The sequence below is a fragment of the Palaemon carinicauda genome, chromosome 11 (genome assembly GCF_036898095.1).
Source record: "Palaemon carinicauda isolate YSFRI2023 chromosome 11, ASM3689809v2, whole genome shotgun sequence".
NCBI lineage: Eukaryota > Metazoa > Arthropoda > Malacostraca > Decapoda > Palaemonidae > Palaemon > Palaemon carinicauda.
Genome location: NC_090735.1, coordinates 57,985,267 through 58,010,266, shown reverse-complemented (window position 1 = coordinate 58,010,266; position 25,000 = coordinate 57,985,267). Strand labels below are relative to the sequence as shown.

Sequence of the window (25,000 nt, the reverse complement as noted above, 5' to 3'; positions counted from 1 at the left end):
GAGCGACATCAACGAGGGACAATGCTGATCTCATATAAACAATATCCGTCCCGAGTTCAGCTAGTATAAATCTAGATGGAGAAATGTGAAAGATTAACAAGCGCATGGAATTATTTCTGGTTCAGCTGAATGCACGGAAGACATGTGTTAAAATTGTCGGGTGTAAGTATACAATACACACAAATACTACAAGCAAGCATACTTTAAAGCCTGACGTACTTGCCAAGTAGAACAATATTGTTGACGCTTATTTTCTAGCTCTAGCGGATATTGCTTCAAGTATCTACATGGGGGAGAATGGTGTTTAAAGGTTCAAAGGCCGCTCGTGAATGGCAGAAGCAAGGGACAGTGATATTTCCCTATCAAGCAGGATAATTCCCTAGGGAATGACCAAATATACATATGATCAATGCAAAATCACCCTCTCCACCCAAGCGAGGACCAAGGAGGGCAAGGTGACAGCCCACTCCCTCAACAAATATAACATATATCTAGATTTGCCATAGCCCATCAGAGTGGGTAACTATCTGGTATGGAGAAAAACCTACTCTTAAGAACCAAAGGATGGATCCCTATTCCAACAATTACCTCATAAGCAAAGGACTTAGTCACTACAAAAGGGATATAATTGTAACCCACCCAATATAGATTCTCTGCCTCCAACAGGTATGGCCAACTCTCAAGTTGCAAAGAGTAGATTCCATTTTCTTTACACGTCAGTATTCTTCGATAGAAGAGTCAGGTTGATCCATGTGCATAAATTAGCCGATAATTCTGGACGGATATCATGACACATCTGAATATAAATCAATTCACATTTGAAAGGAAATTATGTACATCTAACCGAAGGATTTGCAAAGCATGCTCACGAGAATGCATGAAATATCACACGAGTTTGGGCTCAAGATAAATAGAAAAAAGGCGATGATGAGAATGGAATATGTAATGGAAGATGAAATATTGGATGGAGAAAGGATTAATGAGGTAGAGTCATTCAAGTATTTAGGAACTATGATCTCCAATATAAGGTCATTAGAATTGGAGTTTAGTGAAAGACTGAAAAAAAGCCAACCAGGCAGTGACTAGGATAAGTAAAATTTGGAAATCAAATCGCCTGAAATTACATTTAAAAATCAGACTATATATCAGCTTAGCGAGATCTGTGTTATTGTATGGACATGAGTTGTGGTATGACAATGAAACAATCGCCAACAGATTTAGCAGATTTGAAAGTTACAAACCAAACATAACCCTTTCTCTTCTATGGATTCTGCTGACTTGCACCAGCACTGTTGACGACCTTCTGTTGGCGACAAAGGAACTACTAGGGACGGCACTTCAAATGATCAAATACTAGATTGAAATTTAAGGAACTTGAAGGTCATTTACATATGCGATATACCAATAAATTGCCATTATGAAGCATTGTGGATGACATGTAAACCTTATGGTAAAATTCATGAAATAAGGATGAATTTCAAAGAAAATAATGAGAAATGGGAAGCACTGATCTTCATTAATCACGAGGAAGCTTTCAAACCAGTCTGTGAGATTTCCAAAATAAAAATTGATAATTGTGAGATTACCGGAGTGCTATGCAATGCAGGCCCTCGAAATCTGGATGTATATTTCCCCAGTGACAGTTGTCAGAGTGAGCCTGCTGACTCCAAAGTAAATCCATTATCGGAAAGAAAGCTTAAACCACCAATATAGCTGATTGCAACATCTAAGACAGAAGAATTTAATTACATAGATTTAGTAGGATGATACAAAGGAAGGTGGGTACCATAGGGCGTGGAAATATTTCTAGATTTGGAAAGAATTCCATCTTAATTCATGCCAGATGTAGAACACAATCCTTTACGTTAAATGATTGGAAAATTGAAGAGAATCTCATGGTGGATATCAAACCACATTGGAATTTTAGCTATGGAAGAGGAGCAATTTTTAACAAAGACCTATATGATTTTAGCGAGGATTAAATCTTAGATATGTGCCTAAAAGAAATATAGAAGGTTCATAAAATTCCCAGAACTACTAAGATTATTTTCACTTTAGAAGACTATGATGTACCCTCTCATATATACATCGAAAAGGAGATAATGCCAGTTTGCCTGTATAAATGGAAACCATTGCAGTGCTTCAATTGTTTTGAATTTGGTCCTCCACCTAAGGTATGTAAAAACGTAAAGATCTGTGACAATTGTTCTGATCCTGAGCATGGACCCTGCAGTAATATTGCAAGGTGTACTAATTGTAGCCAGGATCACAAGCCAATCAACAGGAAATATCCTCAATATGAAACAGAAGAAGCAGCTGTTCAGAAGTCTGATGTAGAGGGCTATGCTAGGCAACTTCTAGCCAAAACCAAAAGTTACGCCTAGGTCTTAAAATCTAAGGGTGCAGGATATCCAGAGAAAATTGCAACACATGTTAGACTAGGTAATGTAAAACACCCTATTGCTGAATCCCTGCCTAAGGCTAGTAGGCCTACTAAGCCTTGTAATTTAGATTGGGTGCCTTTCGTCGAAAAGGCACCACCTCCTTCCTCTAGATCTGCCATACTTCAGATGAACAGCCCAAGGTTCTCATCTCAGTCAACATCACTGCCAGCTCTTGGGGAAGAATCCTATTCTAGAGAGCTACTGGATGTACCTGTCATGATGGAGGTACATAATCATAATAGCTATCCATCTTTCAGTCGAAAAAGAGGCAGACCCCCATCCCTCTCCCTTCCAACAAGAAATACAAAAAATCCTATAGCAAATAAGTACGATATTCTATCTGAAAAGGTGTTGAACTAACGAAAATTTTAAAAATATAGAATATTAATGTCGATGTGCACCATTCCCCTCGACAAACAAATAAAAAGGTTGCTAAGAAAAACCTTAAATCAAGCTTATCAAGACCTACTTTTTCAAAGAAAGTATCAGAGACTATAAAATAAAGAGAGAAAAAAAAACCCTGATAGGAACACTTCTAAGGAGTCTTCTTATAATTAAATTTTACTTTCTCTTCAATTTTACAGTGGAATTGTCAAGGTCTGAGTGCTAAATATGAAGAACTTAAACTCCTCATTCATGAGAACCCCCACCCCATGATTATATGTCTACAGGAGAGCAAACTTGATGCTAATACTCTTTTTCCTCGTGAATTTATCAGCTACAGGACCCCGTTTGATCAACGAGTAGGGAGCCATGGTAGAAGTCTTATATATGTTCTTCAAGATTTTCCCCAAATGTCTTTGTCTATTCGTACACCTCTGCAAGCAAAAGTTGAATAGATAGATTTAGGAGGAAAGTACATCATTCGTTCTCTTTACTTGCCTCCAAATGGCATGTCATTTGATAATTTAGTAGAGGGGATTCAACAACTCCCTCAACCTTTTTTCTTACTGGGAGATTTTAATGGTATACATCCTTCATTGGGCGATGTTCTAGCAAACATAAGGAGCAATATTATTTTCATCAATTGTGGAAAATGAAGACGTGGGACTCCTTGATACATGAGAGCCCATACACTTTCATATTCAGACAGGTACCCTATCATGCATTGACTTTTCAGTTGCAAGCTCTAACTGTCTTTTTGATTTTGAAGAGAGAACGTTAGAGGATTGGCATAATAGTGATCATGCTCCACTTATTATAAATACGAACAATGGTCTACCCTTGTAGAGATCGCCACGATGAAACCTTGACAAGGTGAACTGGAATAATTTTCGGATGCTTCTTGAAATTGAAGGGAGTGCAGAAAAAATTTGAGAGTGTAGATGATGCCATAGACTTACTGAATGGTACTCTACATACAGCAGGAGTCAATTCAATTCCAAAAACCACAGGGTTATCCAAACGGTGACCAGTGCCTTGGTGGTCTTCTAAACTAACTGCCTGGCACAGAGCCACAAGAAAATCTTTGACTCAATTGCATAGGCACCGTACAGAGGAGAACTTATAGTATTTAAGAAATGTAAAACACAGTCCTGTCGTGCAATGAAAGAAGCTAGGCACCAGTTTTGGGTGTCTTTTGTTTACCCCATTAGCAGTAGTACACCACCATCTTCTGTGTAGAGGAAAGTAAAAAAGATAGCAGGCAAATTCACCCCCAACCCACCACCAGTATTGAAGGTGAATGGGCAATATGTGACTGAAGCAACTGAGGTTAGCAATGGCCTGGCTGATCATTTCTCAAATGTATCATACAAATGTGTAGCAGCTCCTGGTCACCAGTATAGGAGCATTGAAGAAAAGAACATTTTAAATTTTGCAACAGGAAGGGAAGATTCTTACAATGCTCCTTTTACTGAAAGAGAAGTTGATTCCGCCCTTGTTACTTGCAATGATACAGCCCCTGGACCTTATGAAATTCCATATGCAATGATTAAACATGTACCTCTTAATACCAAGTTATTTATTTCAAGCATTATTAACAAAATATGGTATTATCATAGTTATCAAAGTGTTTGGGAACTAGCCATTATTTAGGCTTCTTAAAACCCGGTAAGGATAAGTTTTTAGCAGCAAACTATCGACCAATTACATTGACATCTTGTTTTTGGATGATCATGGAGAAGATGGTCAATGCAAGACTGATGTGGCACCTGGAAAAGGTTATTTTATCACCTAACCAGTGTGGATTTAAAAACGCACTCAACGACTGATGTGTTGATACAACTAGTCCTCTATTTATGAAGACTTTGCTCCCAAACAGCACCATGCAACAGTCTTGTTTGACCTTGAAAAGGCATATGAAATTGCATGGAGATATGGTATACTTAAAATCATTCATAATTTGGGATTACGAGAAGAGCTACCAATGTTCATTCAATCATTTATCTCACAGAGATTTTTTCAAATGAGAGTGGGGTATGCTTTATCAGAGAGGAAATATAAGGAAGAAGGAGTTCCCCAGGGTAGTGTGCTAAGTATAACCCTTTTTGCAGTAGCCATTAATGGGATATCCTCAGTCATTGCTCAAGATATTCTCTCAACATTATGTGTACATGATCTCCATATCCTTTTTTGGAGCTAGAAGGGCAATGCTTGAGAAAAAACTACAACTATCAATTGAGAGAATTTTTCAGTGGGCTGATATAAACGCTTTTAAGTTTTCGGCAAGCAAAACTACTGTTGTCTATTCCTATCTTATTGGAATAGTACATCCAGACACGGATATATGCATCAAAGGTCCAAAGATCCCATGTGAAAGCAAAGTTAAATTTACAGGAATGATATTTGATTGTAGGCTTACATGGGTTCCTCACTTAAAGCCATTAAAAGCTGAATGTGTTGATGCTTTAAAGCTTTTAAAAGTTTTATCCCATACATCATGGGCGGCAGACCACAAAACTATTTTGAAATTATAAAAAGCTTTAATTTTTTTCAAAAATTAGTTATGGGTGTGAAATATACTCCTCAGCCACCCTAGGCCAATTGAAGATATTAGATTCTATATATCATGCTGGTATTAGATTTTCCACAGGAGTGTTTAGAACTTCGCTTATCTCAAGTCTCCATGTTGACGCTGGAGAATTACCTTAAGACCTTTACTGAAGTCTTCTATTGTTACGTATTCATTTAGGTTGCAAAGACTTCCTAATTCTTTAGCCTGTTACACCACAAACCTTATAGTTTTCGAGTAAAACAGTTAATAAACAGTCTGGATATAGCAAGAAATAGAGTTCTTCCATTTAGGATATCACCAATCCCTCCATGGAAATTACCTGAGATATCTTTTTTTTGTAGATATTTTATTGGTATAAAAAGAACATGACTAAGTTAGAAGCCACGTCTCTTTTTTATGGAACATGTGGAAGAACAATGCGAATTGACTTTTACATATACTGATGGCTTCAAATCTGATGCTGGCGTTGGATTTGGAGTATATAGTAGTTCCTTTAACTGTAGAGGTGCACTTCCTCTAATATCTTCCATATTTACTGCCGACCTATATGGCATACTAACAGCTATTGAGAAAATAGCATTGGAGGAGGGTGGTAATTTTACCATTTTTAGTAATGCAAGTGGTGTCCTTCAAGCTTTAGGAGTTTTTAATTCCAGTAACCGTTTAGTTTTAACGATTTTAGAATGGCATTTCATTTGTGGGCTGAGAGGTATAACAGTTCAATTTGGTTGGGTTCCAGCACACGTAGGTGTGTCTGGAAATGAGGAGGCTGATTCTCTGGCAAAGAATGCTGTAGCCGAGTTGCTACCCAGAAGATATTCCATTTCCTGTAATACTTTTTTCCTACAATTAAGAATTTTATTTATAATAACTGGCAACAGCATTGGGATAGTTTAACTGAAAATAATATGAAAGAAATAAGTAATGGTATATCCCCTTGGAGGTATAACGCATTGCCCTGAAAGTGGGAGACTACTCTTTGTCGTCTCTGCATTGGTCACACTCGGTTGACACATGAGTTTCTTCTGGATGGCCAACACCAACCATATTGTGACGACTGTTTGATACCCTTGCCAGTGAGGCATTTGTTGACTGAATGCCCCACTTATAGCACAGAAAAAAATAGACATCTGTGTGAGCCTCGCGGTGAGGATGGCAGGTTCATCATTGCCAAGATCCCTGGACATGCTGTATCATACAATGTTAGCGGCATTTTTAAATTCTCTTCAAAAGCAGGTCTTCTAAATACTATTCAACTTTTTGTTTTTATGGATTTAATTGAATATTCGTTTACTCTTTATTTATAATAAATGATATCAGGATGCCAGAAACCTTCAAATCATTCATTCATTTGGCAGATTTGAGAACAAAGGCCTCAGAAGAATATTGAGGATTAAATGGCAGGACAGGATTAGAAATGAGACTATAATAGAGATTATTCGAGGGCCATATGTTGATTAGATCATGGTGAAGGGTAGATGGAGATGGTTTGGTCATGCTCTTCTCACTCCCCAAGAGAGATTAGTTTACCAAATGTTTAACTGTGCTCGACAAGGCACTAGAAGAGTTGAAAGCCCCAGACCTACATGTTTGAAGCGTAAAGTGGGAGATGATTAATGGAGAAGTATTGAATTAAAAGCTCAAGATAGAGACGACTGGTGAAATCTAACCTGGGCCCAATTGCGTCAGTAGGCGTAAGAGAGGATGTGATGATCATGAGCTTAAGGTAAAATGTTTTTTTTTTTTTTTTTTTTCTGATTTGATTGTGTGTGGGCTTATAAATATCAAGAATTATTCAGGATTAAAGAAAATGTTGAACAAAAATCACTTCACAAAAGAAATTTCCCATGAATTTCTTTGTTTAGTTTTCGATATGCTACAGAACCCAGTGTTAAAAAGGTGAGTTGTGGACGACTAAACATGAGTATTGATGAAAGAAACGTCCCAAATTATGTTGAATACTAAAGCGTAAAATTGTTTTATTTATTCTTTTTTATTTTAAGAACTCGAGTTTTATTCTTCGTTTTGCGTCTCAAGCATTTTCAAGGGTAAATGTCTTTCAATTGGGATTACATATCTTAAAGTACTGTGGATTATTTTTCTATCAATTCATCAATTGTTAGACAGATCTCTCTTATTTGTTTTCTTATTATTGATATTTATTTGATTTTATAAATACTGAGGAGAATTGAGGTTCTATTTTGTATAAATCAATGTGCTTAAGCAAGCAACTCTCATTTGATATCTTCTTTTTATTGTGGTAAGGACACTTAAAATCAATGTTACTAGTTACTGATTGTGAAGCAAATTTAGCTAGAGCATATAGTGTATACAGAACTTGGATGACCCTTGCTTTGAACTGGTGGATTACTATTGCATTATTATTCTATCTTTGCTAGGTGTACACTTCTAATTATTGATATAGTATCCTTATTAGTTATATACTTCTAAATAGTAATATTGTATCGTTATTAGTTATAAACTTTTAATTAGTAATAGTATATCGTTATTAGTTATAAACTTCTAAATAGCAATATTGTTTCTTTATTGGTCAAACACTTCTAATTAGCAACATTGTATCTTTATTGGTTATACACTTTTAATTGGTAAAATTGTATATTTATTAGTTATACACTTCTAATTAGTATTATTGTATCTTTATTAGATATGCAATTCTAATCAGTAATATTGTATCTTTATTAATTATACACTTCTAATTATTAATATTGTATCTTTATTAGTTATACACTTTAATTAGTTACATTGTATCTTTATTATTGATGTACTTCTAATGACTAATATTGCATATTTATTAGAACTACACTTCTAATGAGTAATATTGTTTCTTTATTAAGTATACACTAGTAGTTAGTAATGTTGTATCCTTATTAGTTATACACTTGTAATTAGTAATATTGTATTTTTATTATTTACGGTATAGACTTTTAATTAGTAATATTGTTCCTTTATCAGTTACACAATTCTAATTAGTAATATTGTATCTTTATTCGTTATACACTTCTATTTAGTAGTATCGTATCTTTATTAGTAGTACACTTCTAATTAGTAATATTGTATATTTATTAGTTATGAACTTCTAATTATTAATATTGTATTTTTATGAGTTACGGTATATACTTCTAATTACTAATATTGTATCTTTATTAGTTATACACTTTTAATTAGTATCATTTTATCTTTATTACTGATGTTCATCTAATAAGTAATATTTTATCCTTTTAGTTATAAACTAAACCAATGAAAATATAGCAAATTTTATGAATACGATGATTATTAGTTGATGAACATTACTTCGTCTTGTCATGTTATTGAGTAAGGCGGTATGATACTGATACTTAGTACCCACTCTTACTCCTTATTCCAAGTGTTACTACCAGCATTATTCTAGTTTTATTTACTCCAAGCTATAATTTTCAGATGAGCAAGATGGGGGAGTGGTTGAGGTGGGTTGAAGGCTGATTAGAGATAGAAACGGAAGCACTTGAGATTTTCAAATAGGAACAACGGTGGGACATGGAGGAGCACATTCATTATCTCCTTTTTTTCCCTATTGGATATACATTGAAAAACGTTTTTCCCGTTGCAATGTATTAAACATTTTCTAAGGGAAAATTAATTATCTCTTTATCTGCGACACTTTTCTTTTAACATTTAGTTGACTATAGTAAAGTAGTTGCAGACGACCAATTCTCCCAAAACTCGGGCAGTGCCAAAAACTTTGAGCCATTGCATTCCTTATGATCAATGGTTTGATTGCGTTATTTTTCTTTTCTTCGCCATTTTATTTCATTTTTCGGGTTTATTCGGCATTAGAAGATGATTCTTTTCAGGATATCTAATCCTCAACTATAATTCACTGTTTTAATTTTTTTTTCCTTCTGGGTGCTTTGGTCATGACTTGTTCCACAGGAATGTTTCATGTTTGTGGATATTACGATGAATATTTAAGTACCATATGGTTAACAAATATATTCTTCGACTCCTTAATGTTTAATAATAGATTGATAGAGTTTTGCCATTTTTAAGTGGTAGCTATTAGTATGTTTAAATCGGTACTTTTTTTTTTTTTTTGCAATTCCTCCATTGAGCCACCATTTTGAATTCCTGATATATTTATTTTGGAACAAGTATTATTAATTTTATGCAAAAAAAAAAAAAAATTCTGCTAAAAGTGAATGTTTAAAGCTAAAGTAATGTTAATTAATTATAGCTTGATAAATGAATTTGTATATAACAGCAAATGACAACAATAATGATATTAACACTTTGAAATCCTTTCATTAACATAGATATTGCTAATGTTTCTCTTTAATTCATTCCAGGTTGTCTCCTTAAAACCAACCTTCGATAGATTTAGATTATAGGATTCTCATAGATAAATGCCGGGAAATCAAGTAAAAGAATGGGTAGATTTTATTATTTATTACTAATAGACTTCATAATTTATTGTTGACAGACCTTTTTACCAGAATCTTTATTGAGCTAATACATAGATATTTATGTAAACGTAAAATGATCTATAAAGACAGCTTCAACGAATGGGCCAGTGCCTAAAGTAACAGTGAAAAGAAAGAGGAGTCTGTTCTAATGTGGAAGTATCCAGTAGATTTGTCTGCCAAGTTGTATGCGACTCCAAGTTCATAAGGAGGAGTCATTCTGAAGGAAAGATTGCCGCCGTAAAACAGGCCATTAATCACTGCCTCAGTAGACATTCGTGGTGCAATGGCAGTGAAAGGTATCTTCACTTCAGCCATTATCTTCTTCACTAGCTGAGTCGAAGTTTCAACATTTAAGGAGGTCATCAATTCTTTTTCAGTGCTCCTGATTAAAAGTTTAGCTAAACCCTTAATTGGTTTCTCAATAAAGAAAATAACAGCTGTGTCTTCATTTTTCACATATTCAGCTCCAAATTTCATCTTGCGGAATCCCTTGAATGGCGTAGTTATGATGAGTTCAGTCTTCATATTGTCCCCATTCAAGACCTTGACATGTAGGACACCTGAGATGGTTTTCTCACTGTTCTGAAGGGTAATTTTCATCTTCATGTCCTTGGTTGTATCACCAATAATTTTTCCTTCACACTTAGCCATTCCAGTAGGAATTAAGGGTGATGTAACTTGAACGATGAAAGACCTGTTATCTTCATCATAAACCAGGTCAAAAGTGTTGGTCTGATCTTTGATGGATGCTGTGATGTTCATTTCAACACTAGCAGCAAATTTCAGGGAGACAGCCAATGTTGCCTTGCCAATGTTCATGAAAGGTGTTTCAATACCCAGAGAAATATCTGCACTAGATTCTGTTACTGAGACAGAACCTTCGATAATATGCTGTACACTTCCTACAGCTAACTCAGATTTAAATTTCAAGTTGTTCTTTTCACTTTTAAGGAGTATGTTAACTGAATATGTGTCTGGCAGCAATGGAGACATGAGTTGAGCAGTAAAAGCATAGTCCCCTGGCAAGATTTGCCAAGATAATGTTAACAAATGATTTCCCTGAGGTGTTTCAATTGAAAGGCTGGCCGCCTCAGTATTGATTTTGAGCATTGCAGCTATTTTTGGGAAAATTGGAGAATCAATGAGCAAACTAGCCTCGACTTCATTGGTAAAATCAATATCTACTGACATAGAATGCTTTAATCCAGTGATTACTGTAATGATGCATGATAGATGTTTTCTCGAAGATGTAGGGAGTGAAATAACAAATGAAATCTCTTTCTTACCTTCTATCAATGTTGATTCAATTGAAATATTACTGGAAATGCTATTTGAAGCAGCATTCAGTTTCCCAAATATTTTATGGCTTTGATCATCTAGAACAATAGCAACCAACATTTCCAAGTCATTAAGTGAAGCATATTTGGATTCAAGAGTAACTTTGCGGTTAATGCCCATAATTGTAGTTTCTAAATTGAAAAGGAATGCAGAATTTCTTAAAACAAAATCACCTTTCAAATCCATCTCATAAGTACCAGATGGTAGTTGAGCCTTTAAGTGTGTCTGTAAAGAAGTCCAAGTCTTTAGTTTGAGGTTTCCATCTAATACAACTTTAGACAAGACGTGAATGGGTGTATCTATCTCTATTTTGCCCGTGTATCCATCTTCTAGTGATTTTCCAACCAAATCCAATTTCATAGAGAATGATTCATCAGCAATTTGGAGGTTAATTTCACCTAGTATTTTGTCTTTTAAGAGAAGATTTATATTGCCGTGAATTTTAGGTACTAAAGTGGATGGAAGAACAATATCAAGGCTTCCTTCAAGTTTTTCCCAAGCAACAAGTTTAAACTGTCCTCCCATCTCCTCCATACCAGTCAATGGTGTACGAATAATGAGTGAGCCTTCTGTGAATCCGCTTAATTTTCCAATGACATCAAAAGCTTTGAGGTTATCTTCCTTTCCCAATGAAACTTCAAATCCTTTTTCCTCAGGATTCCATTGTGCATTTGCAAACAGTTGAACATGAGTAAATCCTGGCAAAGTGGATGTGAAATTACAAAGGATTGTTCCAACAGTTTCACTCATTTGTGCTCCAATCTTGAAAGAGTATTCAGACTGATCAAGTGATAGCTCAGCAAAAATAAGTTCATCCTTGTTGGTTGTGTCATACTTTAGTGAGGAAATAACCTTTTTAAATCCTGCAAAAGGAGTTGTTGCTTCGATGGAGATTTTGGAGATTTGGGGTGTTAAGATTAGAATTCCAGTGACATTGTATTTCTCTTCATTATAAACCATGTTTAGTGTAGCTTCCCTTTGAGTTTCAGATATTTCAAACGCAAATCCAACAGAAAGGATTTTCAGAAGATCAAATGGGGTAGTAAGCTCAATGAGTAAGTTATCAATTGCATATGATACTTTAGCTGTAAACTTATAAGAGCCCAGTTCACTAACAAGATTAGCTATCTTCTTTTCTAAATCTATTTCACCATCGAGAGCAATAACTTTGAAATCCTCAAATGGAGTTTGGAATCTTATTGTCATCTTGTTATTGGAATACTGTCCCTGTGCAGAGAAGGCCCATTCTTCGGAGTTCTTGACTATCTTAATGCTGGCATCCATATTCATGTTAACTTCATCAATATTCAAAGTATATGAACTTGCCAAGACCTCGAAACCCTCAACTGGAGTTTCAATTGATATAAACCCAGCCTTAGGTGTAAATTGTCCTTCAATTGTAACTTGTTTTTTCAGTTCTTCTTTTTGGATTAGAAATTTAGCAACCTTCCTCTCTGATATCATATCATATTTGCAGTCAAGAGTTAAAGATTTCCATCCCTCCATGGGTGTTATAATTCCAACTAGGAGACTTGACTCTAAAGGCTTGAAACTTCCACTAATTTTTATTTCATATTTTTCTTCATTTTTTTGAGCAGATAGAACAGCTATGACACCATTTTCAAGAAGTTCATAATTCATGCTGACAGTCAAGGTTTTCAGTGTTTCAGTAGGGGTGACTAATGCTAAATCAAGGCTTTTTTCCGTCATGGCTACTTTCAAACTGTATTCAAATTGCTCTACACCTTGAATATATGAAGTTGAAGCTAAATATTCATTACGCTGAACATTATAATCAAGTACGATTTTGGCCATTTCAAAGGCTATGAGAGGAGTTTGAAGCTGAATTTGAAGTCTATTTTTTGATACTTTGGTCTCAATATAGATACGTTGAGAGTCATTTCCAATTTTGAAATCAATTTCTGCAGTTTTGACTTGTTTTGTGAAGTCATACTTTGCTTGAGCATCTATGATACTAATTCCAGAAATAGGAGTCCTTGCCAGAATCTTTATATATGCAGTTTTATGAATAATCTGACCTTCAACGTCCAGATTGAATGTTGCATCATTAACTTTAAGAATCACATGCATAGTTTTCTGTGGTTCAGTTAAACTTGAGTCAAATATTAACTCAGTGTTGGCAATAAAATCAATTGGTGTTTTCATTGAGATATGAATTTTTGGAGTGTTCATGTTGAAGAGGATATCTGCATCAAGAGAGTATTTATCAGAATCTTTGCTGATTTCAAATGTTCCAGTTACCTGGTCTTCAACCATATCATACTTTCCTGTAATTGCAATTGCTTCCCATCCAGTAAAGGGTGTCAAAAGTTGACAGCTGAATCCTTTGTCGGAAAGATTAAAAATGCCTTCAAATTTAGTAAGGGTTCCATCTTTATCCAGAGCAAACTTAAATTCATAGGGTGTTTTTGTAAAATCGAGAGTCCCTTCAACTGTAACAGTGGCCATTCCTGGCAATGGGGTAACGATTTTAGACTTGATGTATCCGGCAACAGCACTTTCAATGGATACTTCCAGCTCCCATTGATAAAGAAGATCATTCTTATAAACCTGTACCTGGGCTGTTTTCTTGTCACTTCTCAAATCCCAGGATGCTTCTCCTCCAATCCTTTTCACGACATCAAATGGGGAGACAAAGAGTAATTTAATGGCAGGAGCTAAATCCTTTGAAACATCAATCTCACCAGTTAATTTCAAGTCTCCGGCAGGGATAGATGATTTTACTTCAATATACTTGATAGGTCCACGTAGAGAATAAAGTAATTCAGCAGAAATCGCTTCATAGTTCTCAAAAGGCGTTGTTAAAGCTAAGGTTGCTTTTCCTTTTGTGGATTTGATGTGGAAAGTTCCTTTGATAGTTAGATCTAGATTATTCTTTGAGACAGTAACATCAATGGCTGATCCACTTAGGAAAATTGATATCTTCAGATGTTCCCACCCTTTAAAAGGAGTTATCAAGTCGAGTGCTATGACTTGTTCTTTAAGCTGAGCAATAAGCTGTATAACTTTAGAGCCATAAGCTACCTTAATAGAAACTTCTTTCTGAGTCTGAATATCATAATCAATGTGAAGCATGGTATCTTGTAATGTATCTATGATGGCTTTAGCATCAACACTTGCTTTACCAAGCTCAAAGGTCCAATTTCCACTTAATTCAATGTGCTTGAAAACTTCCACAGGGAGGTTCAATAAGAGAGAATAATCTCCTTTACTGATATCTCCGGAAAACAATCCTTTTACTTCTAGTTTGTTGATATATGTAGCAAGGAGGTAGATACTTTTTGTTGGTGAAATTATATCATAAGCTACATCAGCAGTGATTGGGGTGTCCAGATAAGTTGAATTAATTTTCATGCTTCCATCAAGTTTTCCTGTAATTACTTCAACAGCAATATCAAAAGTTATTTGTTTAGAACCCCAAGAGAGTTCAAGTGATACTGCTTTCTTTGAAGAGAGATCTACTGTAATTTCGTAGCCCAGAGTTTCAGTGAATGGTGTCATTAAAATGGATTTAGAGTAAAGGATCTTAGCAGTTTTGATGATATTTTGTAGTTCAATCTTTTTTCCAGGGGCATATTCAATAGTAACTACTGAATTATACTCAATACCATCATTTTCATGGTGAATTTCCCCTTTCATGTTGTCAGTCCAAGGTGTTACAAGGGAAATGAGACCATCTATGATTTGGGAGTTGTCGCTGCTCTTTTTGTCAACTTGAAGTGTTAAGTGAATAGTCTTCTGATCCCAGACACATTCCATCTCGTGTGCTAACAAAGAGGCAGTGAATACTTGAGTATTTCTGAGCTTGTACTGATCATTGATATTGACAATATTTTCCCAGTTCAGAGTGTCAGTGGCTGTTAGGATATGGTCAATAGTTACTGATTGTTCACCCTTTGCTAAAATTATTTTACTGGTCCTCTTTGTATCTTCTTTGATAGTATCAATTATTAATTTTATGTCATTTAATTCTTTAAGTGTTGAAATTATCTTTAATTCCAAGTTTCCTTCGGTTTTGGCTAAGTCCAGCATACCATTCACCTTGACACTTAAACTCTCACCATTAAGATTGATATCCAATGCCGAGAATAATTTTTGATCAGAAATTCTATGGGTCAATGAAACTGATGCCTTAGTAGCAGGGGTAATAAGCTCGACCAAAAATAGTTTGTCTGCGGGTAAGAAATGACCTTCGGAATGGACCTTCAAAGTGCCATAATCTGACCAGAACCTTGTCAACTCAAGCTTAGATTCAAAGGAGTTACCATCATTAGCATGAACAATTGTTGCACTGATGGGGTATGTGAATGGGGTAATAAATCGCAGATTTCCATTGAATTTAGTTGTTGGGCTTATAACAAGGTCTCCATTTACATTTAACATAACTTTGTTTTCTCCCATTACTCCTTCAAAGATGAACTGGAGTTCAGCCCAATCAAATTTGTAATTGATATTAGCAGTGATATCTGGGATGGAAGGAAGAGCAATTTGAAGAGATAGAATGACATTATGCACATGTGCAAGGTCGATGTGGCCCTTAAGGGCAGCAGTAGCAACTGTATTGCCGTATTTACCTTCAATTATGGATGTTATGTCCTTTCCATTCAATACATAGTTTAGAGTAATAAGAAGATTTTCAGAAAAGGGAGATTCAACTGTGAGAGATGATTCATATCCATCAGGCTTGGGAACAACCTCGAAAATAGATTTTAGTAACATTTTATCCCAGGAAGCGATTATGCTTGACTTGATAGATAGGTTTTCCATTTCATGGTTAAGTTTAAAGCTAAGCTGCTCAAACCCTTCAAAACTGCTGCTAAACAAAACTTCAGTATGCAAAGCATTTTTCAATAAACCAGGAGATAGTTTTCCAGCAAGATTTAGAGCAATCTGCTGAGTGTTCTGCCAAGTACACACTATGCGGCCAGAAATTTCATTGTCTTTCAAAGTTATGGAGGCTGTGAAATCTTGTTTCTCAAATCCAGTGAAAGGTGTTTGGACTGAAATAGTGAGGGATTTTGTCTCACCTAATGTGTAGCCGATAACTGCAGTTACCTTTTTGTCATCCCAGTTGCCTTCCAACTCAAGTCCACGTGCTAGCAACTTGCCCAAGACATTTCCTTCTTTCTCAGCAAGCCTTCAAAGAGAAAATCGTGATGTAATTATAAGCTTTCAATAAATTACAGATTACTGTTATTTCACTAAGAAGAAAATTAAATACAGATGAACAGATGACGTTAGTTATTGAGTAAACTTACTTAACATGGACTTTTACTTCATCTTGTGAGATCTGTCCATCAAATAGGAACACAGCTGTTGGGTCGACATCTTTGTTCCATTCACAAGTGATGTGTAGTTTTGCTACTCCTTCGTTTGACGAAAGCTGAACGAAAAATAATTTATGCTAGTGAAAACCAAAGTGGTAAACAAGGCTGAAAAATGTATATTGATGACAAAGCTTGATATACAAAAGTTAATTTTATGCTTAAACCGTATATAATTGAAGATAATATTCTGTTTTTTTATTACATGCTCCATTATGCTTTTTTATATGAATTATTGCATGGTGAAAATTTTCTTGTAGAGTTTGCAAATAAATTTGCTATAAGCTTGCTACTAGATTAAGCAGACCTCATACAAGAAAGGGTTCTTGCCTATGGGAGAAGTATGTATTTAGCAGATGTACTCTACTAAGCATGGAGATAAATATTATTATGAGTTTTGTGTTATAGTTATTGAAAAAGTTGAGATTGTCAACAAATCAAGAGGAAGTTTTGGTAACTAATAGAAAATGAAGATCATATTGAAATAATAGATAAAGATAATAATGGTAATATTTATGGTAATAATGATAGTTATATTGATAATAATATTGATAAACCTGTAAAGAGAAGATGATGTAAGAAAGCTCTAAGTACTAAATTGGCATTTACTTACATAAGCTCCTAAGAGAATGTGGCGAATGATGTTAGCGTCAATTACGAGAGAAGCTTTGGTTAGATCGATTTTCAAGCCATAATTTTGACCATTAACTGCTGTCTTTAGATCAAGGGAATATGTATCAGAGCCATAATTTATTCCTAGGCCAGCTTTGATTTCAAGACTTGGAGAGACTAGTGTTGCATCTGCAATAATATTATTTGATTCTGCAGAATTGTCTTGTAGCATTCCTTCTAAGATGTAGGATTGCCCATTGAGAACAGCCTTTACCTGTGGAAATAAACAAATTGGTAAATAAGTAAAATAATGCATACATGAATGGATAGCTAAAAAAGGAGTTAAGCAATAAATTTTTCAGATATTAGTTTACTATGCAAGCATTATTTGGCTATTTTCTTTTTAGCAAAACGTGTCTTATAATTTCCTACCTGTGTTTTGAATTGCAGATTTTCAGTATCGGAAAGAGTTACATCTACCGAGGACTTTAGCTGAGCGAATTGTGTTGGATCTATGGCACCGTGGAGGGAAAATACACTCATAGATTCAGTAAGCTTCTTACTGGCATCAAGTTCCAAATGAATCATTTGCTGGCTTCCCCATTTGTAAGAAACATCAATCTTAGTTGAAATTATCGAATCATAGTACTCTAATTTAGTTTTAGAAATTCCTTTGATATTCAGAACTTCTCCAATTGGAAGTGTTATAACCAAAGAGGGCTGGTATGTTGTAACTTCATCAACTGTTTTAAGAAGACCAGCTTCCACTGCATAATGTTCACCATTATCCATTGTCATTATGCCTTTAATGTTCTTATTAGTGTATGTCCAAATATACTCCAAACTTCCTTTGACAGATTTCATTGGGGTAGAAATATCAAATTCAATTGCAGATTCACTGTTGGTAATGATCATGGAGAATTTGTTATCCTTTTGTGACCCAGGAGTGTCAATGACTAATTCCATTTTTTCCTTATCTTGCATGAAATGGAAGATATAGCCTGTCTGGGTGTCAGTCTTTTGCAGGTACATTTTGGCCTCAAATGGTCCAATTGGGAAGATTTCAGTCGTTGGTGTGTGTTTCAGTGTGCCACATAGAGTCATACCTATGATTCCATTTGAGCATTCTTCATATACAGTTTGTTCTCCAGCTTCTTTTTTAACTTCTTGACTGTCTATGATGTAGATATATTCACCTTTAACATCAATAAATTCTACTTTCTCTTTTGGTGTATTTATAGCGATGTCAACTAGTTTGCTGTCGGCAATATGAATTTTGCCATCAATGAATGTAGAGGAATGGAGAGTAGATGATAGTTTGACGCCTGCTTTTGCTACATTTGCATCAATAATCATATGCCCATCAACTTGTAAAGCTGCCGAAGGATGGAAACGACCCTCAAGCTTGAAATTTGTCATACTTTCAGCCATGAAACCTCCTTTCATTTCAAGTTTAATTGTACCTGTCACCTTGGAATCAAGAATCAATGGTAATCCTGAGATGGTTGGAATGTGCAAATGAGAGTCCATGACTTGGAAAGACTTGGTGTAATCGACATTGCCTTTACGAATAAGGTCCATCAAAAAGTCCAATGGGGTTTTGCTACCAGGAGACGTGATCAAATTTTCTAGACCATTGAAATGATGGTAATGAAGCTCATGGCCAAAAACTCTTAGGTAATATGATCCTTCAGGCTCATCTGTTATCTTGTCCAAGAAACCCTCCAATGTGGTTGATTCTGCATCAGATGTGGACCTCATGTGCTTAAGGACTTTCTCAATGTGTTCCTCTGGGAAATATCCATTTGATCCAAAGAATCTTTCAATATAGGCTTCAAATCCTTCAATCCTACCACCAACCTCTAGGAAATTGATAGATTCTCCAAAAAGATCCATTGTAAGATTAAGCATGCCTGAACGAGGAAGGTATGACTTGCTGTTGAAAATGATATTGCTTTCGACAGAGGCTCCAACATTTAGAACATTTGTAAAGATTGATGATTCATAATTGCGAGAGAATTTCAATGCTTCTGTGCTAAATTTCTTTTGAAGATTTTCTTCACCAATCATTTCATGCATCCATTCTTTTTCAGGGGCTGCTGATTCTTGCATGTTAGTCATGTGAGTCCAAATGAAAGATCCAACTTGGTTAACACCTTCTGATGTGAGTCTCTCTTTTACAATGTTAATTAGAGTTGGTGTGGGGCAAGACATGAGGGAAAGGTAGGCAGCAATACGTAGTTCTGGGTCAAAGGATTCATCTTGGAAAAGTCTTAGGATGTCTGATCGATCATACTCACAAGGAGTGTGTCTCCAAGCGTCCAAAGCAGCAACACGAATTTCCATGGCATTTTCCTCTCTGTAACATGCTTGTAAGGTGGACTTTGCATTAACCCAGCGACCAGCATTTCCAAGTGCTTTCAGAGCAACCAAGACCTTAGTCTTTTCCTCATCACTGACAGTTCGACAGCCAGCTCCAATCTGATTTTCGATTAGACGTATAACATTCTGAATTTCAGGCTGAGTTTCACACTCCACATTGATTTTGCAGTAATTGTTTATTAAGGCAGATGTTCCTAACAGAGCCTTTTGACTTGGTGTTTGCTCCAGCAGAGGCTGAAAAAAAGAAAAAATCATTCGAAGTATTTAGATGTGATTATTCATTTTATACTGTATCACTAAACTTTATAAAATGTCAGCAATATCTCTTGACCCATCATCAGTTTAAGTTTAATGGATATAAATATTCATGTGCATATCACACTTATAGAATTTTTACTGTATACTTAAGTGAAGAGATTTATAACAATGAAAATAGCTAACCTCATCTTATTAATAGAAATTACACTGGTTATAGTTAATTTATTTGGGGATAGATTGGAATGTGCAGCGAAACAGCCATACATTATGGTATTTATGGAGGAAAATAAGGAACAATCTACACATTTTTTTATATGACAATAATTAACTACCTGTTAGAAAAACCTCCATAAACTATTTGTGAATTTTAGCTGTATTAGAATTGATCATATACTCACAGCAATGGCACTAATCATCTGTTTAGCAGGATTCTTGTAGAATGCCAGGGACGTGAACCAAATATCTGCTTCAATAGCATTCATTTCCTTTTCGAGAATCATTTTACTGACAAGTACTGTGGCTTCTGGTGTTCCAACCAGTGGCATGGCATCAACCAAGAACTTACGAGGAAGACCTTCAGCTGCAATGGAGAAGAGCTGACTCATCTGAGAATGGTCAAGTTTCTTGAGGGCGTTCACAAGCTCAGAGAACACAGCTGGAAACTCTGCATGAATTTCATCTTGAGAAAGAACAACCAATCACTCAAGATCTCTTTAACTCTCTCAATCTGGATCTTGGGGATATCGGAAACGGTGTCATCATATACCAGTGTTTGGCGGTAGAATTCAAATTCTGTTGGCAAATGATAAAGAAGTTGACGTTAGATTGTGATATTAGGATAAGTTGAGTAATATATGCTACTTTTATATATTTTGTTTTTATGAAAAGGAATAAGGAAAATATTTTTCTTCAATTTGATTATATGGAAGTTGATCTTGAAAATGGATCAAAATATTATGTAATTCATTTTTTGGGTTATTATTAAGCTATTTTAGTACAAACATCAAAGTATTAAGGTCTGCTGGTAATTTATGTTTATATGATGAAGGCACGATCTGAACTCAGTATTCAAAGCCACATTAAATAGTAGTCCTCTATATCCATTTTAATACTATACTGAAAATGATGGGTTGAAAAAATACCTGGTATGGGTAAAATTGTATCCTCAGAAAGGAGAATCATTGTAGTTTTAACCTTGGTGATGGCTAGGCCTCTCTCGGAGGTGAATGGGCGAGACTCGTAGATTTCCTCACACTCAACACCCTTTATGATACCACCTTGTATGTCCTGGCGGCACTTGTTTACTGTCTTGAGAAGAGGGAAGTTCTGGATGGGAGAATCAGTGCTGTAGCTTGTGCTAATAATGGAGGGGAAGTCTGGTCTGAGGCTGCAGGAAGAAAGATCTGTGATCTTTTCGACGTGGACGATATCTCCCTCGGTCACAGTCTTATAGTGTGTTTTGCAAACACCAGAGATGTCCATTTCTTGCACATTCTGAAATTAGAAGTCATCGTTGGACCTTTGCAGAGATGTTGCTTGTTATTTTCCAAAGAGACTGTCCAAGTTGAAAATATTAATATGAATGAAGATCTTAGATCAATTAATCATTATAGGAATAGAGTACTACTGTACCTCTGCTTCATGATAGGTCATGGTGTTCTGGAAGGTGGATAGGAGACCTCTCTTTATGTTCAGGACCCATTTAGGCTCTGAAACGTCACTGCAGATGTTTTCAATCATGCCATCTTGGAAGGAGAATTTCAAGGAATACTTGGTCAAAGCTTCGGCAAGTTCACTAACATGACTTGACCCTTCCATGTTTACGTTGCTCACCTGAGAACAAAATGATAAATAGGATGATAAATTTAGAGAAAAATTGAAATGAATATATGGATTTTGTAATGAACACCTCAATTTCTATATACATTGATGTACATTATGTTGTCAGGAATCAATTTGAAATATATAAATTGTGTGCGCGTTATACCTGGTACCTTGATGTACTTGAAAAGGTTAAGTAATTTACATTAAATTGTATTTGGATTTTATGAGGGAATAATCTTATTCTTTTCACAGTAAAAGAAAAAGCATTGATAGTTATGCATATGATATGGGCGTAATCCTGAGTTTAAGATTACATCGCATTATGTTACTTACATATTTTTTATTGACTACATGAGACTTAAAGAAAGTCAGATCAGAAGATGAGGTACAATGCAGGATAGTGGATCTTGACTTATTAATTTCCCTTCAAACACGGAAACTTGAGTTCGCGAATAAACAGAAATATTAAGAAAAATCAGAATTTCATCAGTTAGGGAGACAAAAAAATCGCTAGTTGTGTCGACCCTTTTGCTTTATATCTGAGTCTAACGGAAGTAATGCCTCTTATAACCAGTGTGACAATGTTGTTCGTTTTATATTATGTTATATTGAAACTAACCCTAAGGATATAATCGCAGGGACCGGTGACATCAATGTTGGCTTGAGCCGTGATTCGGAGCTTGGCGTCATCGTCAGCAACACCAACAAGAGCAGTTGAAGTGTCGATGGAGTAATCATACACATAACTCTTTCCTAGAAGAAAAGCATTTAAATGGGTCAGATTAATTTCAACCCTCGATTAGAAGAACATCAGTAATATCTCTTTCACATACTGTGACTGTAGCGATACATAACTTGTATGTACTATCTAGGGGTGGTTTATGGTGGTTGCAACTTCCCTTTTGAGAAACATATATGGCCTGTTACTTCTTTAGTTGCACTAATTATGTTTATATTGAGAAACTCTTTCTGCATTCTAGGGCCTGTCTATCCTCAGGAATTGCTTGAATTATTTTATTCAGTCATGTTTTAGATATTGTATTTTTTTTATGATATCTGCATCCAACTCTTATCTCTAATAGTTGGACAAATACTAAGTTCTATTATTATTATTATTCCTGATGTGGAATGATTGAAGAGATTAAGGCTTTCAGGAGGAAACTGAAGACTTTCTTATTCCGTGAGTCGTATAACAGTGACTATTTAACAGTAAATGAACAATACGTGATATGAAACATTAAATACTCTGAACAAACAAGGTAAAACGATAGTGGAGGTCATCTAGAGAGTGGGGTTCCCTTGCTGTATGGGACCGGAAAAGTATCCGTCAAAGTATGTAAATAAGTAATCATCTTTCAATCAGCTCATTTCGCAAGATGTATAAGATGTTTCATAATTTAGAACATCTTTGCACTCACATATTTCCATTCTATACCTAACACCATACACTTAGTAATCGAATCGTGGTTAATTCTGTCTTGCTTATTCTAAGTGTGACTCTCAATGCTGCCTATATCATTCCAGAAGTTCTATTCCATTTGTGGCCAAATTATGGAATGATTTTCTTGATCGAATAATTGGTTGAACACTGGATTATAGAATGGGGGATTATTACTTGAAACTTACTAATGGCTTTTTAGTTATTTAATTATCTGCAAATCCAGTGGATTTGTAATTGAATTATCCTCTGTAGCCGAATGTAGGGAGAATGATACAGAAGTAGCGAGCAAATTCCTCACATGCTGCTGCATCTCTACTTATAATTCATTGTTATTTAATTGCATATACAGTAGTTCACTACTACACACTTATATATAAGCCAGTGCTACATCTTCACACAAGAGGCAATGTCACATATTTACATTAAGGTCACTGGTACTTGACATATAAGTCAGTGCTTTTTATTTACATATCAGACTTGAGCTTACCTGTTTGATACGCGAACGATTTTGGACTCGTGCACTGAAGCGCACAGGAGCCTGTAGAAGTTGCTGGTGCTGAAAAGAACATGATACAGGTTTATATTGATGTACTAATTACAGTAATTGATTAATAGAATAAATTCAGCGAATTGAGAGTTAGTGAATTATAATTTCTGTTATTTCTTGAAAACTTATTTCCTAAAATATGACAGAATCCTTTTCTATGAAAATTAGCTACTTGTCATTTTCGATTTCCATACATAATATCAAAGAAACTAACACATTTTACAAAAAATTATTAATGGGGTTTTAATTTTTTTTTCTTACATGGATACTGTTACTTGAACCCATTAGATATTATTTTCTGTTTTCGTCAGCATTCCTTTGCTATATTATCATTTGTTATCATAATAAAGTTGACGATAAATTTTACATGCATCTCGGTTTTACTTAGAAAAAATTGATCAGTTTTATTTAGCATTTAATTGTGAATTAGATTAATCATTTTATGGTAAATTTTTCATATCAATTGTTTCTAGATTTGATGAGCCAAAATCCTATCATGACCTGCTTATATCAGATGTGTCCTACCAATTTATGATAGATCTTGTCAGTTACAATAGTATATCATGCAATATAGATTACATTTTACCCAACAACAGTCTAAGGGTTTGTTAGAAATGTTCGTCTTAGTGTAGTTTTTACCCTTAAATCTTCGGAGCTAGAGAAGTCTATGAATAGTCTTGTAATTGATTGCCTATAGCCATCAAAAGATAGATTTTACCCCTAAATATTGTAGCAACTGATAGAGAAGTTAACGAATATATCTGTAGCTGATTAGCTATCCCCATCAAAGAACAGTTTCATTTTATTGCTAAATATTGTAGCAACTGCTAAAGACGTCTATGGATATTTTTGTGCTGATTAGCTGTTCCCATCAAAGAGAACATTTTCCCCTTAAATATCATAGCAACTGCCAGAGAAGACTGAATATTTTTTAGCTGACTAGCTATTTTCATCAAAAAATATATTTTATCTAAAAGTATTGTAGCAACTGCTTGATAAATCTTTGCAAAGTTGACGCTTAAACTCTTACATTAAGTCTTCAAGGAAATCTTCGCAAATCTTACCTGCCAAAGCCGAAGAGGCTAAAGCAAACACGGAGAGTAGAGCGAACCTCATTTTGGACGACTCACACTGTCGGAAAACAGACAGGTCTAGTCGAAGCTCCGAAGGCTGTCTTTTGGAGGTCTGTCCTTACCTTATATACACCGCTAAATGAGCGCCGGCGGGGCGAAGGTCGCTTTTCTCACCTTCAGCATGCAATGGATTCCCTGCTGACATGCACTCGTTGTTGGCACCGACCTTATCGCCATTATCAGGTGGTTAAAGGGTGTGATTGAATCGAAAAATGACTGAAACAAATTTTTTGTCATGGCACACCTTATTACTAGAATCA

The 25,000-nt window shown here is 35.4% G+C and overlaps 1 protein-coding gene across 1 annotated transcript; it reads right to left on the bottom strand.

Moving 5' to 3' along the window:
* Positions 1–9,828: 9,828 nt before the first annotated feature.
* LOC137650029 (uncharacterized) lies at positions 9,829–24,826 on the bottom strand. Its single transcript, XM_068383046.1, is given in 11 exon segments — positions 9,829–16,356; positions 16,478–16,602; positions 17,157–17,429; positions 17,588–19,771; positions 20,194–20,492; positions 20,495–20,587; positions 20,938–21,289; positions 21,428–21,628; positions 22,239–22,372; positions 23,548–23,616; positions 24,672–24,826. Coding segments are annotated over 11 exon segments (10,167 nt in total). The 5' UTR covers positions 24,724–24,826; the 3' UTR covers positions 9,829–9,971.
* Positions 24,827–25,000: the final 174 nt, after the last annotated feature.